Here is a 17,776-nt window from a genome sequence, read left to right as displayed (position 1 = left end):
AGTTTGTAATTAAAAAAACAAACATGATTTGTCTTTAATAAAAAAAAGTGTATCTATATTTAAATACAATGGTAAATTATAGTTCATTTGAAATGTTGTTTCTAAAAATATACAGTAGAGTGAATTATTTCTGTGTTTTACAGGAGGAAGCAGATGTTTTGTGCTGAGCTCAGTGTGTCTTGGGCTCATATGTGTTCTTCTGGTGGTCGCCATTATAGTGCAACAAATAAAGATCACAGCAGAGAGAGAAATAAAGCGGAACTATAAAAATATAGTTGAAGAATTTAACGAAAAAATAAACAGGTTGCAAGTCAATTACAGCAATCTAATTGTTGAAAAAGACCAATTGCAGAGCAGCTTCAACTCTTTGAATCAGAAGAATCTGGAGTTGGAGACCAGCATCAACAGTCTAACTGCTGAGAAAAACCAGTTACAGAGAAACTACGACTCTTTGAATCAGAAGAAACTGGAGTTGGAAAGCAAGGTCAGCTCTTCGTGTGACGAACATAAGAAAAAACAAGGTTAGTACAAATCAGTTTCTGTGTAGTTCCTTTTTCTTATGTGTGTGTATGTGTATATCATACCCACACAAACACACACGTCTTTATATGTAGACAGTATATGCAATTTTCAATAAGTCAATTTCAGTTTTGTGAATTCTTCTGTTTGTGGATGTGGTTAGTTTGTTTCTTCATATCCAGTGAGGAGAAGAGCTGGTCTGACAGCAGACAGTACTGCAGGGATCATGGTGGAGATCTCGTTATTATCAACACTGAAGAGAAACAGGTAGAGTTTGTGTGTGTTAGAAAACAACAGAGAAGGGAATAGGGCTGGGCGATAAAACAATCTTGATATTTATCGCGATAAACACCACGATATCGATGATAAGCTTTTGAGTAATTTTCGATTTTGAGCCAGTGTTCTACATCTAGACGATCAGGTGCATGTTGCTAAAAATGCAAGCAGTTCGACTTTCTTATCGTACATTTCCACTGCTGTGAGCAAGCGCTTTCAATTCCTTCCTCTGAAAGTGGATTGTAGAATTGACAGCAGCACGGGGCACGCGGTTCCCTAGTGTTGGGAGTGGTTTTGAGTGGATTTCTCAACGCAGCCTCAGACTGTATGAAGCTGCTGTTCCCGCTACGCCAGTCACCGCGTTCTGGGTCCGGACCCCCGATTGATTCCATCTGGACAGCAAGACATCAGGACGACGGTTGCACCCTCTCATCATCTCTAGTGAGCAGCGTGACAAGACAACAGTGCTGCTTTCATCATATCTGATCTTTCTGCGCTGTATTCTTGAATATTTTTCTCTAGCACTGAAACACACTTCACTGATGCCCTATCCCGCTCTTCACATGTTTCCTCTTTTCCCCGCATGTGAGTAGACATGAGGCAGGTGTTTCCAGAGCGCCTTTAGACCATAAAGTATTTTCTTTCTAAATTTAGTTTTATTAATCAGCATGTTACAAGCCTTTAATAATAAACAAATAGATTTCTGTTCTAATTTTGTGAAATTATTCAGATGTTATTATCACTTTAATGAAAATATAAAAATGGTCCATTCAGACTTCTATATTTTCTAAATTTTCTCTCAGGAGATACCCCTGAACCCCCATACAGTATCATTCCTCAGTCACAAGGGCTTCTATGCCCCCATACTTGGGTATCTGAATGTAAAAATATATATACTGTCATTATGATTCAAAATGAACAGATCATCTTTTACCATTCATATCCAACTGCACTCGATTGATAAACTATAAAATATTGTGATATTTTAATAGAAGATCCCTCAGACACCATTGCTTTGGCTGTCTCTGGGCCCCCAGTGCAGTTTTGTTTAGACTATTTTGACTGTTTAGGATTTTTTTCTTCTCTTTTTCGTCTGCCAACTTGGAAATTAAAAAAAAAATTGCAATGTGCAAATGTGAATGTATATCGTGATAAATATCGATATCAAATTATATGAAAAAGAATATTGTGATAATATTTTTGGCCATATCGCCCAGCCCTAGAAGGGAATCACATTAATTTCCTGTTTTACACACAGAGGTACATCAGTTCATTGGAGAAGGGGAGAGTGTGGATTGGTTTGTCTGACATCGAGAAAGAGGGCAATATGAAATGGGTGGATAATTCACCACTGACTAAAGGGTAAGTGCTGAACCTCTCACAGAATACAGATGTGTAGAGGTGTATATTTGTTTTTTTATTTCCTTGTTCTTATTTCATGGTTTCTGAATAAATAAATACTTTAGGGCTATTTCGATCCTGAAGAGAATCTGATTACATATTATTCAGGTTTTGGGACACAAATGAGCCAAATGATGACCAAGGGAATGAGGACTGTGTTGAAGTGCTTTCTTCAAAATCCTCCCTGAACAACTGGAATGATTTCCCATGCTCAGAGAAGAGAAAATGGATTTGTGAGAATTAGGTTTGATCCCTTCCTGTCAACATAGTTTAAGGGACAGTTCACCAAAAATGAAAACTCTCATCATTTACTCACCCTCATGCCATCCCAGATGTGAATGACTTTCTTTCTTATGCTGAACTCAAATTATGATTTTTAGAGAATATTTCAGCTCTGTTGGTCCTCACAATGCAAATGAAAGATGATCAGAAATGTGAATCTCCAAAAAGCACATAAAGGCAGCATAAAAGTAATCCATAAGACTCCAGTGGTTAAATCCATTTCTTCTGAAGTGATATGATAGGTGTGTGTGTGTGTGTGTGTGTGTGTGTGTGTGTGTGTGTGTGTGTGTGTGTGTGAGAAACAGATCAATATTTAAGTCTTTTTTTTACTTGAAATCTCCACCCTTGACAAGCCCCGACCAGTAGGTGGCAAACTGGCGATATGCATGAAGAATGCAATTGCATCCAAAATGAGGATGAGTAAATGATGAGAGAATTTCGTTTTGGGTAAACTATCCCTTTAATCCTGTGGTAGTAACCTGAACAGCGTGCAGCTCTTCATGAACTGGGAAAACTTTGCCTTGATAATCGCCTCGCTCAGATACTATAACCATTAAAGTGGAATGTGACACACATGGCGAAGTGGTGTGTTATGCCAAAGAAACAATTTAAATTGTTCATGTTTACTGCCAAGTGCATCTCATTTATTTATAAAAACTAGCAGTTGTGCATAGACAGAACAATGGGCGGAGATTTGCTTAAACCCTATTTTAGTCATTTATTGATGAAAATGAAGAAATTATTAATATATTAGGAAGAAGGAAATAGCAGTACACACAGTAGTTCAGCAACCATGGATGGCATGTCCACATTAGCAATCGCATTTACTCAAAAAACAAAAACTTGAAGCTGCACTCACGTGCACATGCGGATCCATCTCCTGACAGTTTAAACAGCCTGTATCGCCTGCTTCATGATTTGTGAATGAGAGGAACTTTTGATCCTGATACTGAAGTTTTTGATTCTGGCTGTTAGAATACGCGCTTCAGAGGAAGATTTATGAGCGTTCCACAGGACGCTGGATCTGCTCAAGTTGTGTGAGGTTGGTTTATTGGATATGCGCATATTTGCAGACAGTATATGATAATAGTTTGATTGATATTTGCCTTTTTGTAATTAGACAAGACAGCTAAAAGTTACAGGGAACTGTTGAGGAGAGAGAGAATGAAACAGGTGAGCACTTTAACATTATGAGCTCAAACGTGTCTGCCGCGGCTCTGCACTAGGGATGGGCGGATTGATACTAAAGTACTGATACTTCCGATACTGATGTGGTATCAAGAATATCGATCCTCACATAAAAATATCGATTCTGAAGTTTTTTATTTAACAAGTGATCTTATTGTTTAGATTACATGAGTATTAATGCATCTCATAAGCTTCAAAGTGGAAAAAAATATTATATTAGCGAATTGTTGCATGGCACCGGAACTATTTTTTCTTCCGCTCATCTTGACACGCAGAAATGCTAAAATACGCCAGCAGACAGACAGCACTCACCCTTTCAGTCATAGCGCTCGTTCAAAGAAGGAGCAGTCCTGAGGTAATGACAGAAAAACAGCATCTGGAGTTATTCACACCAAGTAATGACAAACCTAGACATGACATGTATTATAATGGGCTTGTGTGACCATGTTTACAGATTTATTTAAATTCAGAGGTGTTAAAACATTGATAATGATCTTTAACTCTCGTTAATAAACGATACCCTTATGAAAACTTACCATGTATTTACTGTAGTAATATTGTATTAACCTTGACTAGTAACCACAACTGTAGTAACCAAGGTTTTTTTTCCTTTATTGGTATCGATATCGGCGATATTGGACTAAAAGTACTTGGTATCGGATCGAAAAGAAAATAAGTGGTATCGCCCATCCCTACTCTGCACACCGGTCTATTATTGTAGTAACTCAATGACATGTAACAACAAAAGGAGCAGTGACTGGTCGTTTACATGTCTCAGATGCTTCACAGGCAAGCAGGCGATTTTCGGCACCCTAAAAAAAAAAAAAATCGTCCAAACAGGAACATTTATCACCAGATGCCGATCATTAAAAAAGTCAGAATATCGGCCGATTTATCGGCCAACCACTACCTGTAATGTGTTCATTTCTTGCTCCATCACAAACAGGTCTATATCATCATGTGTCTCAGTTGTTGGTCTGATGTACTGAGATGACAATCACCATAAATTAACACAAGTGCGAAGTACCAGATTACCCTAATTCACCCTATTATTCTGATATTGTGTCTGTCTGTTAATAAACTTATTTTCTGATTTTTTCAAAATAAGTTCAATAGTCATTGTGCTTTTGTAAACTGTCACTATTACCAAAGTTATAAACTCATAAAAAATATATTTTTGTGTCTATTTCATGTTTGATTTTCTAACACACATTAACACACTCATCTCTGAGATCATCATATAAAGTATCCACCTTATTTTGCAACGCGGAAGTAAGCAGAGGCTGCATTTCCGGTGAATGTGAAAATGTTCCGCTGGCATTGACCGCAATGTAAATTACTAGAAGGTTATAATACCAGAATCTAGTGATATGGGCTTATTAACTTTCACACAACCACAGGATGTACAGCAGAATTATGTGCCAATGTCGGATAATTTTCTAACATCAGTATTTATAGTAAAAGAGTAAGAAAATCATTCACTTGTTGCTGTGATGTTGCACTGAAGAGACGGTAATAAAATCTGCTTCTTTCTTTACCGAGATTGTGACGATGCAGTGTTTCTTGTCTCCATGTAAACCTCCACTCATATGTACCTGCATAACCTTTATTTATTTATTTCCAAAGATGATGTTTCATAAACCATGTTGAATGCAGATCTGCGTGTCTGTTTACTATACACCGCTAAGAAAGCCAACAGTGTGTGATAAAACAACGACAATATGCAATAAACGGTAAAACTGTATGTGCTCAAAACCAATGAGTTTATGAAAATCATAATTAATGATAATAATATGTCGACATTTAGTGCCAACCTGTAATATGAAGCAGCATAATGTAGTATTTTTGTATCGCTAAAATAGTTGGAAGTGGCTTATATCAGAAGTGGTCCACATTCAAGGTTGATAATGGCGGCGCCCTAGTTACGCTGAAAAATAAGGTGGATAAAATGGTGACAATCACAGAAGTCAGTAGAGCACATTGGAACCATCATAGCCTAGCGATTTTAGAAATTACTGTCAATTAAAAAATTAACTCAGGGGGGCCTGGGTAGTTGAGCGAGTACTGATGCTGACTATCACACATGGAGTCGCGAGTTCGAATCCAGGGCGTGCTGAGTGACTCCAGTCAGGTCTCCTAAGCAACCAAATTGGCCCGGTTGCTAGGGAGGGTAGAGTCACATGGGGTAACCTCCTCGTGGTCGCTATAATGTGGTTCTCGCTCTCGGTGGGGCGTGTGGTGAGTTGTGTGTGGATGCTGCAGAGAATAGCGTGAAGTCTCCACATGCGCTACGTCTCCGCGGTAACGCACTCAACAAACCACGTGATAAAATGCGTGGATTGACGGTCTCAGACACGAAGGCAACTGAGATTCATCCTCCGCCACACAGACGCCACCATGAGGACTTAGACCGTATTGGGATTTGGGCATTCCAAATTGGGAAGAAAAAAACAATCAATTCAGGATCAGATAAAAGAATGACGCTCATTTATATTATTGTTATTTCTTATCATTTCATTTTTGTCAAAGTCTCTGTCAAGGCAAGTCGGTCCACTCAGTGGCTATTTTGGGAACACTCCCGAGTGGCTATTTTTTATGTTATACAAGTGTCATAAAAGTACAGCTCCTATCTACCTGAATGGGGAAAAAAAACGAAATCTCCAAAATGGTTGGCCAAGATACAAGTACAACCAAAGGATACATTTCAAATCAGCAGCAATGGTATCATAAACTGTGGTTCCTCTTCTCATATTAGGGATGCCGTAACGATTTTCTATTTAGGCTCACAAATGTAACAAAAATGTTATAATAATGAGTTAAATTATGACAAAAATGTGTATTTTAAATTACCCATTTTATCCCAAGAAATAATAATAGAAGAATCGGTATCAACGATATTGGACTTGAAATTATCGTTATTGGATCGAAAAGAAAATAAGTGGTATCGCCCATACCTACCTCAGATCACGCCAAAAACACAAAAACGATATATTTCAAGCTGGTCTAGCTAATGCGCATGTGCGTTTTCAAGTTGATTGACAGGTGACGTCTGTGTCTAAAAGGTTATAGATGAAGTTACTGTTTGCAAACAAACGCTCCGCCCCGCCCATTCTGGGCTCTTTTGGTTGCGCAGAAAAGAGCTGCTGTCTGTGGGCGTTTCACTCAAATTGCTCTGAAACTGCCCAAAAAGTGCTGTTTGTGGGGTTGAAACACCCCGTTTACCACAGATTAGCAGAGAGAGGGGCTTCTTCAAATTTCCACCAGATCGTTGCATCAGGATTTTACATAAATGATGATATTTCACTGGTCACAGTTGACCCGAAGCAGCTGTTGGTGGATATGAACTTTTTTTACAAAGAAATTGCATAAACTCTGATTGCAAACTGCTTTTTTTTATTTATTTCCAAAGTACTGTCACTGTGACAGATATGAGGTCAAATATGATCTAACAATGATCTTATATGACCAGATGAAACAGGAGGAACAGATCCCGTCTCCACCACCGCAGCACATGGACTACTGTTTGAGAAAGGATAAATGAATAAAAATAATGTCATACAGCAAAAATGATGTCTTTGCATTTATTTTGAATGCTGTAAATAATATTGTTCAATCGAAATCAGCTGTTATTAAGTTTTGGTATGGAATATGATCATATTGAAGTGAGAATATTATTATTTATTGGATGTGGGTGAGTCATTTAAGAAGTAAAGACACATATTGCATTTATTAGTATATATATCACATTTCTTAAGCTTTAGAAGCGTGTTAAACGTGTGTGGATGTGTGTTCATCAACCTGTTACATGTCCAACATGATCATACAGACTCACTGAACCAAGTTTAAACTTGTTTTGCTGATATTTCAGAAAATAACCCACATACTTTCTTCACTGTAAACCATAGATAAACCATTTATAATAACTTTTATTAACATTAAAAGACATTATTACATTCTATAAAGCATAAAAATCTGCAGCGCTTCCTAGTTCCACCACTGAAATCTGCTGCTGGAAAGAAACCGGAAGTGCGGTTTCCTGCGGTGTGACGTCAGAGTAATTTCATCTATTTGTGGATTTGCTGCAGCTCTCGCGTGAGAAATGTTTCAGAAGTCACACTGCACAGCAAGCAACCCACAAATGAATGCTGGACAGAGTTGTGTTTGCTAGTTAAAACATATATTTGTAAATCTAATATATATATATTTTTTTTTTTTTTTTTTTTTTTATTTGTGAATCTCTTTCCAATTGTAACCCCATTCAAAGGTGGCCTGACTTGCCTTGAGAGAGTGGCGAGGTCTCCAGTCCAGCAGGAGGCAGCAGAGAGCAAGTTTCTCTGACTGACGTGATCAGGGAAGAAGACACAACATCCAGAACACTTGCTGTTGTCGTTCAGTCTCTTTGCTGCATTTAGAGACATTTCACTTCAGGATCCTGCGGAATTAATGCCAGGTTCTTCAAGATGCTCCAGCAATAACATGGACGAACAGCGACTATCTGACTAGTGTAAAACCCTTCAATAACACCCTGCTAAAGTAGAGGATCAGCTCCTGAAACTGACTCTGCGTTCACACTTCCGCTGGATCTAACACTGATCCGAGTATCTTTTGAGGGACACTAGGCCTCTTTGTGTTGATACATCATGGCCAAAGTGCAGGTGCTGAATGTGGCTGTTCTGGACAATCCGAGTCCTTTTGGAAACCCCTTTCAGTTCGAGATCACCTTTGAGTGCATGGAAGATCTCCCTGAAGGTGAGATTTGACACATTAACACAGTTTCATACAGATACTGCAATTATTGGTTACATGAATGGGCCATTGGAGGCTTTAGCTGCTTTTTACAGTGTCGATATTACTTAAACAGTAGGATTTATAGTAATGTTAACATTAAGCGGGAAAAGCGTTTTCGACGGTATTGTTGAAGCGCGCCGCTCAATATTTTGGCGCCGAGTTCCATGACACCGCGAGGCCACGCCTCCTGCAGATCTGGGCGTGGCTGATGCATCTATGGCTGTCCCTATTGGTCAACTCGTGCGTGATGTATTAGCGAAAACGGCTGTAAGGAACTTTACAGTAGTAGAATCTCCACAGTTGTTGTGTTTAATCAGAGGCTGTTTAGCAGAGACGGGCCACTTCTATTAAAATGAATGGGAGAAATTGGAACGCTCAACCAAGGAGCTTCCCTGAGGAAGCCCCGCCTTACAGTTAAAAGAGCCAATCACCTTTTAGATACAGACATCCCCTGTCAATCAACTCTAGAACGCGCATGCGCATTAGCTATACAAGCTGGGAAAATTGCGTTTAATTTGCGTAATATGAGGTCAAGAAGCACAATTTATGATTCCAACATGATCAGATTTTATTGCTGATTTGAAATGTGTTCTTTGGTCGTAATCTTTGAGATTTCGGTCTTTCCCCATTCAAGTAGATTGGACCTGCCATGGCATAACTGGACCGACAGTGGACTGACTTGCTAGAGAGACTTTGATTTAATTGAATTTCTGTAGGAAACAAAGAGGGGTAAAATGACTTTTTGATTTTATTTTCTCCCAAAAAACTAAACTACAAACAACACTTAACACTTTCCTGTGACTATGCACTGTAAAATTTCCCTCGTCTATGATGTCAGTGCATGTATTGACAAAAAGTCATCTTTGAGGAAGTTTGATCTAACATTTTTATAATCGCATATACTTTGAGACAACATGCTTCATGACTTTATGATTTTCAAATGTGGTTAAATTAATATTACAGTTACTGTTCAATAAGTGAAAGGATAGCCTAGGATTTGGTGTAAAATGTCCCCTTGCTGCAGGGTCTAAATATGGTGGTGACTAATTTTGCCCTTTCTTTATCCCCCCTATATTATCTATGCTGCCTTTTGCCCCATGCTGGGGGCGTTGGCTTTTACCCTAAAGGCCCAAATATACTCTGCGCAAGTACTTGAACGCAGATGCATCTTGCTACGCAAGCTCGATTTCACACGGCGTTGCGAAATGTGTCAGCGCTCAATTCATAACCCAACGCATGAACGCGCTGCATTCTCAGCACTGCCACAAGGGGCGCTAAACCGGATTATCTTCTTTCAATCAACAACTGTCATGGCGGTCTCGGGCAGCAATTTGAGTTGAATCTTTTCGAAAAATATAGACAACTTTTTGTCCTCATTTCATTCAAACGAACTTGTTTTTTCTCCGTGTCTCTCCCGACGACTCAACTATCGACTCATCTACCACATCCGGGCTGCACCTGAAAACATAGCAGCTGACTTGCTGCCTAATCAGTTAATGGATTAACTGACAGCTCTTCAGGAAACTGGTCTCCGAACAGTTTGAAAAACACCTTATTTTCATCCTGCCTCCGTATATGCCTCCGAAGGCAGCCTTTTCCTGGTTTCGGATGCTGCCCTCTTGTGGTCTGAGCTTTGTAACCGCCGAACAACTCGAGCGCACATAATGTAAGTACAACGGGACCACGCGTTGGCCAAGCGCTCACGTCTGCATACTTGCGTGAAGTATGTTTTGGCTTTAAGTGTGTGATATATTTTTGAAGAAATATTTATTTAAAAAAAGGATATTTTCTTCATACATTTTCCTTAACGGGGCCTTTAGCCCTTTTGTGCTGTGATCATTTTGCCATGTTTGATAGAAAATGTACACAAACATCTCTTTTAAATAAAATTCATTTTAATAGCGTAAAAGCGCAATGCAAATTGTTTTTGCATTGCAAAAAGTTTTGTGAAAAAAGCGCAATCTATAATGAGCCTAATTTACATAGAAAGGAGACGTGTTTGCGCGGAAAAGAATAACAATGACTTATTTTACATAAGACGCAGCGCAATTTCAGCGCTGATTACGCCTGCTTAAACTAAATTGCAGGTGTTTAGTGAATAATGCGCAGGTTTCAGTTTACTCTCCAACTCTATACTTGCGAACGTCCTGTCTTGTATTGTACAGTATGAGAATGAGCTTGTGTGTTTAACATCAAATGAGATCTCTAATGACTTCTAGGATATATCTTCATTGTTATAAATAGCAGTTGTTCATCTCTGTTTCTTTCACAATCAGATCTAGAGTGGAAGATCATCTACGTGGGCTCTGCGGAGAGTGAGGAGTACGACCAGGTTCTAGACTCGGTTCTGGTCGGCCCGGTTCCTGCAGGCAGACACATGTTCGTGTTTCAGGTGTGCCTGTTATTCTGTTTTGGAAGGGAAAAAAAACATGTTTCTGATTCAGTGTTTCTTCCTTAATCCAAATCTTAGCTCTAAAGTGAACAGTATATGAAATATAGATTTGTGATTAGAGCTCAAGACATTTTTTTAAATATTAATTAATATTTACCCTCTGAACAAATACATTACCAAGCACTGCCACCTAGAGTTGAATTGAGATAGTATATCTGTACATTTGTATTTGATTTTTTACAGTGAAATGCATAAATAATACTAAATTATTTAATAAAGTCAGAAAAATGAACCAAAATACACAGAATTGTTTTTCTCTGTTTACCTGATTGAAAGGCGGATGCTCCAAACACAGGACTGATCCCTGAGAGTGACGCAGTGGGCGTGACCGTCGTGCTGATCACATGCACATATCGCGGACAAGAATTCATTCGCATTGGCTACTATGTGAACAATGAGTATACGGACCCTGAGCTGCGGGAAAATCCACCAGTCAAGCCAAACTACACACAGGTGAGAGACAAATAGCATAAAAGACCCTCTCTTTTTTTGTTATCTGTTATTCCAGACTCTTTTTAAACCTCTTTATGGGTGTTCAAGTCAGTTTGGTAGTCATAGCATCTTTTTATGCACCTGTAGATTGCAGGTGAATCAAAAGAAAATCCAAACAGATTATGTTGGAAAAATGTTCCAGGAGTTACTGATATACAGTATGGTTTATATGTGTATATACAGTTGAAGTCAGAAATTTACATACACTTAGGTTGAAGTCATTAAAACTCATTTTTTTAACCACTCCACATATTTCATATTAGCAAACTATAGTTTTGGCGAGTCGTTTAGGACATCTACTTTGTGCATGACACTAGTAATTATTCCAACAGATTGCTTCACTTTTAATTGACTATATCACAATTCCAGTGGGTCAGAAGTTTACATACACTAAGTTTACTGTGCCTTTAAGCAGCTTGGAAAATTCCAGAAAATTATTATAAGCCTTTAGGCAGTTAGCTTCTGATAGGAGGTGTACTGAATTGGAGGTGTACCTGTGGATGTATTTTAAGGCCTACCTTCAAACTCAGTGCCTCATTGCTTGACATCATGGGAAAATCAAAAGAAATCAAGACCTCATAAAAAAAAAATGTGGACCTCCACAAGTCAGGTTCATCATTGGGAACAATTTCCAAACACCTGAAGGTACCACGTTCATCTGTACAAACAATAGTATGCAAGTATAAACACCATGGGACCACTCAGGAATGAGACGCATTCAGTCTCCTAGAGATGAACGTAGTTTGGTGCGAAAAGTGCAACTCAATCCCGGAACAACAACAAAGGACCTTATGAAGATGCTGGAGGAAACAGGTAGACAAGTATCTATATCCACAGTAAAACGAGTCCTGTATCGACATAACCTGAAAGGCTGCTCAGCAAGGAAGAAGCCACTGCTCCAAAACTGCCATAAAAAAGCCAGAATACAGTTTGCAAGTGCACATGGGGACAAAGATCTTACTTTTTGGAGAAATGTCCTCTGGTCTGATGAAACAAAAATTGAGCTGTTTGGCCATAATGACCATAGTTTTGTTTGGAGGAAAAAGGGTGAGGCTTGCAAACCGAAGAACACCATCCCAACCGTGAAGCATGGGGGTGGCAGCATCATGTTGTGGGGGTGCTTTGCTGCAGGAGGGACTGGTGCACTTCACAAAATAGATGGCATCATGAGGAAGGAATATTATGTGGATATATTGAAGCAACATCTCAAGACATCAGCCAGGAAGTTAAAGCTTGGTCGCAAATGGGTCTTCCAAATGGACAATGACCCCAAGCATACCTCCAAAGTTGTGGCAAAATGGCTTAAGGACAACAAAGTCAAGGTATTGGAGTGGCCATCACAAAGCCCTGACCTCAATCCGATAAAAAAATGGGCAGAACTGAACAAGCATGTAAGAGCAAGGAGGCCTACAAACCTGACTCAGTTACACCAGTTCTGTCTGGAGGAATGGGACAAAATTCCAGCAACTTTTGTGAGAAGCTTGTGGAAGGATACCCAAAAAGTTTGACCCAAGTTAAACAATTTAAAGGCAATGCTACCAAATACTAAGTGTATGTAAACTTCTGACCCACTGGGAATGTGATGAAAGAAATAAAAGCTGAAATAAATCATTCTCTCTACTATTATTCTGACATTCCACATTCTTAAAATAATTAGTGATCCTAACTGACCAAAGACAGGGAATGTTTTCCATGATTAAATGTCAGACTCAGGAATTGTGAAAAATTGAGTTTAAATGTATTTGGCTAAGATGTATGTAAACTTCTGACTTCAACTGTATATCTCTCTTTGGCAAACATCAAAGTTGTGGCAGTGTGGTGCAGTGGCTGAATCTCTAAACTTGCAATCCGAAGGTTGTTGGTTTGAACCCCACATTCATGAACCATCCCTGTTTTGGGCCATGCATTGTGCAAGCCATTTTGGTGCTTGGCTCTATTATTAAATTGCTTTTGTTTTTTAAACTCGGTCATGATGTGTTACACACCCAGAGCCAACAAAATAAATGTGTGAAGTTAAAATTTTTATTTTACTAGTCAAGTAGTTAGTTGACTAGTAATTTCATGATTACCCAATTACTCATGCACATCCATAATATGGATTATTTACTGGTGAATTGGAATGAAGAATGAATACAAAATGTAATGAAAGCGAATACAAATGGGGAAGCACTTTAACACTCGACACATTGTTCATCTTGTTATATTTTGAGAGCGTGTTTTGGGAAACGCAGATCTGCTGCATTTGAAATATCGTGATGCAGGCCAGATCAAAGAGGCAGGTGCCTGCCGTTTATTGTCCAGTATCATTTGTAATTCATTCATTCGGCTATACAATTCTGGGCCGCTACAATCATGCATGTTGTTACAGAATCCTAGAATTCATTCTGTTATGAATCGTTGATACGACTTGATAAATATGTAAGATGCAGTTCACATTTGATACAGTTTGCTTACAGAGTCATTAGCAGTCTGGGAAACCGCATCAGTGATCTATACTTGGAATGATCATGACATGTTATTCCTGTGTAGATAGCTTCAATGATTCTAACGAAAGTGATCTAGAGTTCTGTCATGATGTGCCGCTCACTTCCAGTGCAGCTTGGGTTTTCGGCCTGTTTTGGGGTGTTGAGTCAGGTTGGGTCGTCATTGCGTCCTATTGTTGGTGTCTGTATTAACATGGTAATGGTGCACCTGTTAGTTACATTGAATACAGCTGTGACCCATATTGATGACGTCCTCTTCTTATTTGATCTAACAGCGTTCATCATTTGAGATAACCGCAGTAATGTTACACTTTAAATTCCAACCACATATTGCTGTCCAAATAAGGACATTTTAAGTGAATATAATGTAGAATATATATATATTAGATAGATAGATAGATAATTATGTATTTGCTCTAAAATTTTGTAATCGAGGAATCGAATTAAATCGAGTAATCGTGACAGTCCTAAAATGTATTTATGTCATTCTATTCCTGCGCAAAATTTGTTTACAGAGCTTTACAGGAACAACGTCAATGAATGACATTTTAAGGTGTATCAAAGGAATATTCCGGATTTAATTCGAGTTAAACTCAGTCAACACTATTTATGGCATAATGTTGATTTCCACAAAAAAAAAAAAATTCTTTCAAATTTATTAAAAAAAACAAAATAAATGTTGCGGTTACATTAAGGCACTTACAATGGAAGTAAATGGGGGCCAGTCAATAAAAGCTAAAACACAGTTTCAAAAGTAAAGCCACAAGATGTAAACATTATGCATTTAAACATGATTTCAGTGCGATAAAATCACTTACTTAACTTTATCCAATACTACATCTCTTGTTGCCGTGACAACAAAACCATATAATACCGGTATTGGATCTAACTTCATACAGATAAGTTTAGTAAGCAATTTTATCACACTAAAATCATATTAATGCATATAAAGTTAATCTTTTTGTGTATTGTGTATTTTAGTGTTTATAGGCTGGCCCCATTCACTTTCATTGTAAGTGCCTTACTGCTCCTTTTTTTAATAAAAAAGTGAAAAGTCTAAATATTTCCAAAATGTATCAAAATCATACCACAGATGCCACTAATTCTTCACTTTGGTTTTTGAATCTGCAATTATTTGTATGACAATGAATCATTGGCCCAAAATGTTACGATCGTGCACATTTCTATAAAAAAATCAGCTCCTGATTAAAAATTGTGTTGTGTAACTAGGACTTCTGTTTTGTGTGTGCTGTTTTGCAGCTGCAGAGGAACATCTTGGCATCAAACCCTCGAGTGACCCGTTTCCACATCAACTGGGAAGCAACGGTGGACAAGATGGAAGATTCGGAGAATGTTGATCCCGCCCCCAACACCATGCTCCCGCCCACCTCCATGCCTGGCAAAGCCCCGCCCCTCGGACTCATGCCTGACAACTCCATGGACTGCTTATAGAGTGCACACGTACACACTCCCATACATTTGGTTATAAATAAACAAATAAACATACTGTTTTATATTTACACACCTGAATGTGCATACAGTTGGACAGTCAGTGTGTAAGGGTGTAATTCAACAACATGTACACGTTCACATATATTCACCTGGCACTTATTGGTCTGTTACCATACCTGAACTGGCGTCTTCTCGCACTTCCCATCCTGGACCGGGGATGGCACCTGCAGCACCAGCGGACATGAACTGTTTTCTTCATCTGTCCACTGTTTTTCTAATGGAGGATCCATGAACCCCAAAATTCAAATGAAATTTGATTTCGCCCATTTTAGGCCATTGTGACAGTATTCTCGTAACAATAAAGCGCATTGTCCTCTTCAGTTGTCATTACCGTTAAGCAAAAAATAGATATTAAATTGTGAAGTATTTATATGTCATGGCAGTATTGGTTGTACTTCCTTTAATCTATGCTGATTTTTTACATTGGAGTAATTTTAATGTAATACAGTATTACTGAAATGTATAACAGTAATGAGAATCGCTAATGGAAATGTGGTTAATTGTCATGACAATGATGTCACAATGCAACAAGATTCACTCAGTGATGTATTTCAGTCTGAAACCATCAAGCAACTTTTCTGGGTGGATATTGTATAACTTGGGATCATTTTTGGTACGTCACAATTCCAATTCTGTTTCTGTCCAAGTAGGAAACGCCAGGGCTTGTTGTAATGTGACATTATTCTTATTATTTTATTAAAGTCATTTTTGACCTATCCTGTATACCTGTTCGGAGTTTAAGTTTGTTGCCTTTTTTCTTTTGATGTGATAAAGAGAAAGAAAGTATTTGATTGAATAAATATTACGTTTTGTTTTTGTAAAACTGTCTTTGGTTTTCCCTCCATCTTCACGCTCTTTTAAACGACTCTCGCCCTATGTGTGTCTATTTAGAGATGGCACTTTGTTTGATGCAGACATCACATCAGACAACTACTCGTCCTTTCATTTTCCATCCCTCTATTCTCTGTCCTCTGATCTGGAAATATGCACACTGGGGGTCGGAGGACGAGTGAACACACCGGCATCTCGTGTGCTATGAAAGTAGTGATTTAGATAATGGATGTCAAAACCTAATGACTTAAATTTACACCCGCAAAATGACCATTCTGAACAAAAATGTCACAAATCAAAAGGGTTCCCCTCAGGGAATTTCCGGGCCTAGGAAAATCATAGAAATAAAATCTTAAAAGTCGTGAACATTTAATATACATTGTTATATTTATTTATTTTTTGTCTTGCTGGACACATTTGTACATTAAAAAGTATAGTTGTTTAAATAGTTGTTGTTTTAAAGGAATATTCAATGTTCAATACAAGTTAAGCTCAATCGACAGCATTTGTGGCATAATTTAATTACCACAAAAAGTAATTTCAACTTTTATTTCTCCCCTTTTCTCCCAATTTGGAATGCCCAATTCCCACTACTTAGTAGGTCCTCGTAGTGGTGCAGTTACTCACCTCAATCCGGGTGGTGGAGGACAAGTCTCAGTTGCCTCCGCTTCTGAGACGTCAATCCGCACATCTTATCACGTGACTTGTGCATGACACCGCGGAGACTCACAGCATGTGGAGGCTCATGCTACTCTCCACGATCCACGCACAACTTACCACACGCCCCATTGAGAGCGAGAACCACTAATCACAACCACAAGGGGGTTACCCCATGTGACTCTACTCTCCCTAGCAACGGGGCCAATTTGGTTGCTTAGGAGACCTGGCTGGAGTCACTCATCACGCCCTGGATTCAAACTCGTGACTCCAGGGTTGGTAGTCAGCGTCAATACTCGCTGAGATACACAGGACCCCGTCCCTCCTTTTCTTTAAAATTAGCGCAAATCTGGACTCCAGTGAGGCACTATCAATGGAAGTGAATGGGGGCCAATCAGTAAATGTTAACATACTGTTTCAAAGTATAGCAACAAAACGTAAACAATATGATTTCAAACAAATATTTTTAGAAGAATATCTCAGCTCTGAGATATTGACCAAAACGTTAAAGCTCCAAAAATCTCATAAAGGCAGCATAAAAGTAATCCATACGACTCCAGTGGTTATATCCATGTCTTCAGAAGTGATATGATAGGTGTAAGTGAGAAACAGATCAATATTTGAGTCTTTTTTACTATAAATTCTTCTCCCTGCCCAGTAGCATGAGGGTGAGTAATTGATGAGAGAATCTCCATTTTTGGGTGAACTATCCCTTTAACAGAAAGTGCTTTTACAAAATTATAAGCTTCACATTTATGCCTTTAAACCCTCCAAAAACGGCCCACTTTCACTTCTATTACCTCACTGTAAATTCGACAAATGTACAATTTTAAAATTTTAAACATCTGATATATTTTATTATTATTATTATTAGCTTGCCTTTATGTATAAATAA

The 17,776-nt window shown here is 38.5% G+C and overlaps 2 protein-coding genes and 1 long non-coding RNA gene across 6 annotated transcripts in view; 2 read left to right on the top strand and 1 right to left on the bottom strand.

Moving 5' to 3' along the window:
* Positions 1-5,277, top strand: part of LOC127444721 (C-type lectin domain family 4 member E-like) — a 71,815-nt gene extending 66,538 nt beyond the window's left edge. For 2 of the 4 annotated variants that reach the window (XM_051704276.1, XM_051704275.1), the window contains exons 4-5: positions 2,054-2,157; positions 2,305-5,277. In XM_051704276.1, coding sequence (XP_051560236.1) covers positions 2,054-2,157; positions 2,305-2,440 — 240 coding nt within the window. In that variant the 3' untranslated portion in view covers positions 2,441-5,277. Of the gene's footprint in view, positions 1-143; positions 522-682; positions 787-2,053; positions 2,158-2,304 lie in introns of all 4 variants that reach the window. The other 2 variants (XM_051704282.1, XM_051704278.1) reach the window with 2 other exon arrangements.
* LOC127444736 (uncharacterized) overlaps positions 1-5,368 on the bottom strand; it is a 53,391-nt gene extending 48,023 nt beyond the window's left edge. Inside the window, exon 1 of the long non-coding RNA XR_007897877.1 lies at positions 5,271-5,368. This is a non-coding gene — a long non-coding RNA (uncharacterized LOC127444736). The remainder of the gene's footprint in view (positions 1-5,270) is intronic.
* A 2,618-nt stretch (positions 5,369-7,986) lies between these two features.
* On the top strand, positions 7,987-16,116 carry LOC127444733 (histone chaperone asf1b-B). The gene is made up of 4 exons (XM_051704299.1): positions 7,987-8,415; positions 10,731-10,846; positions 11,183-11,359; positions 15,142-16,116. The coding sequence occupies exons 1-4, from the start codon at positions 8,307-8,309 to the stop codon at positions 15,331-15,333; spliced, it is 594 nt and encodes a 197-aa protein (XP_051560259.1). The 5' UTR covers positions 7,987-8,306; the 3' UTR covers positions 15,334-16,116.
* Positions 16,117-17,776: the final 1,660 nt, after the last annotated feature.

The sequence above is a fragment of the Myxocyprinus asiaticus genome, chromosome 8 (assembly GCF_019703515.2).
Source record: "Myxocyprinus asiaticus isolate MX2 ecotype Aquarium Trade chromosome 8, UBuf_Myxa_2, whole genome shotgun sequence".
Lineage (NCBI taxonomy): Eukaryota > Metazoa > Chordata > Actinopteri > Cypriniformes > Catostomidae > Myxocyprinus > Myxocyprinus asiaticus.
This window is presented reverse-complemented; position numbering and strand designations above follow the sequence as displayed.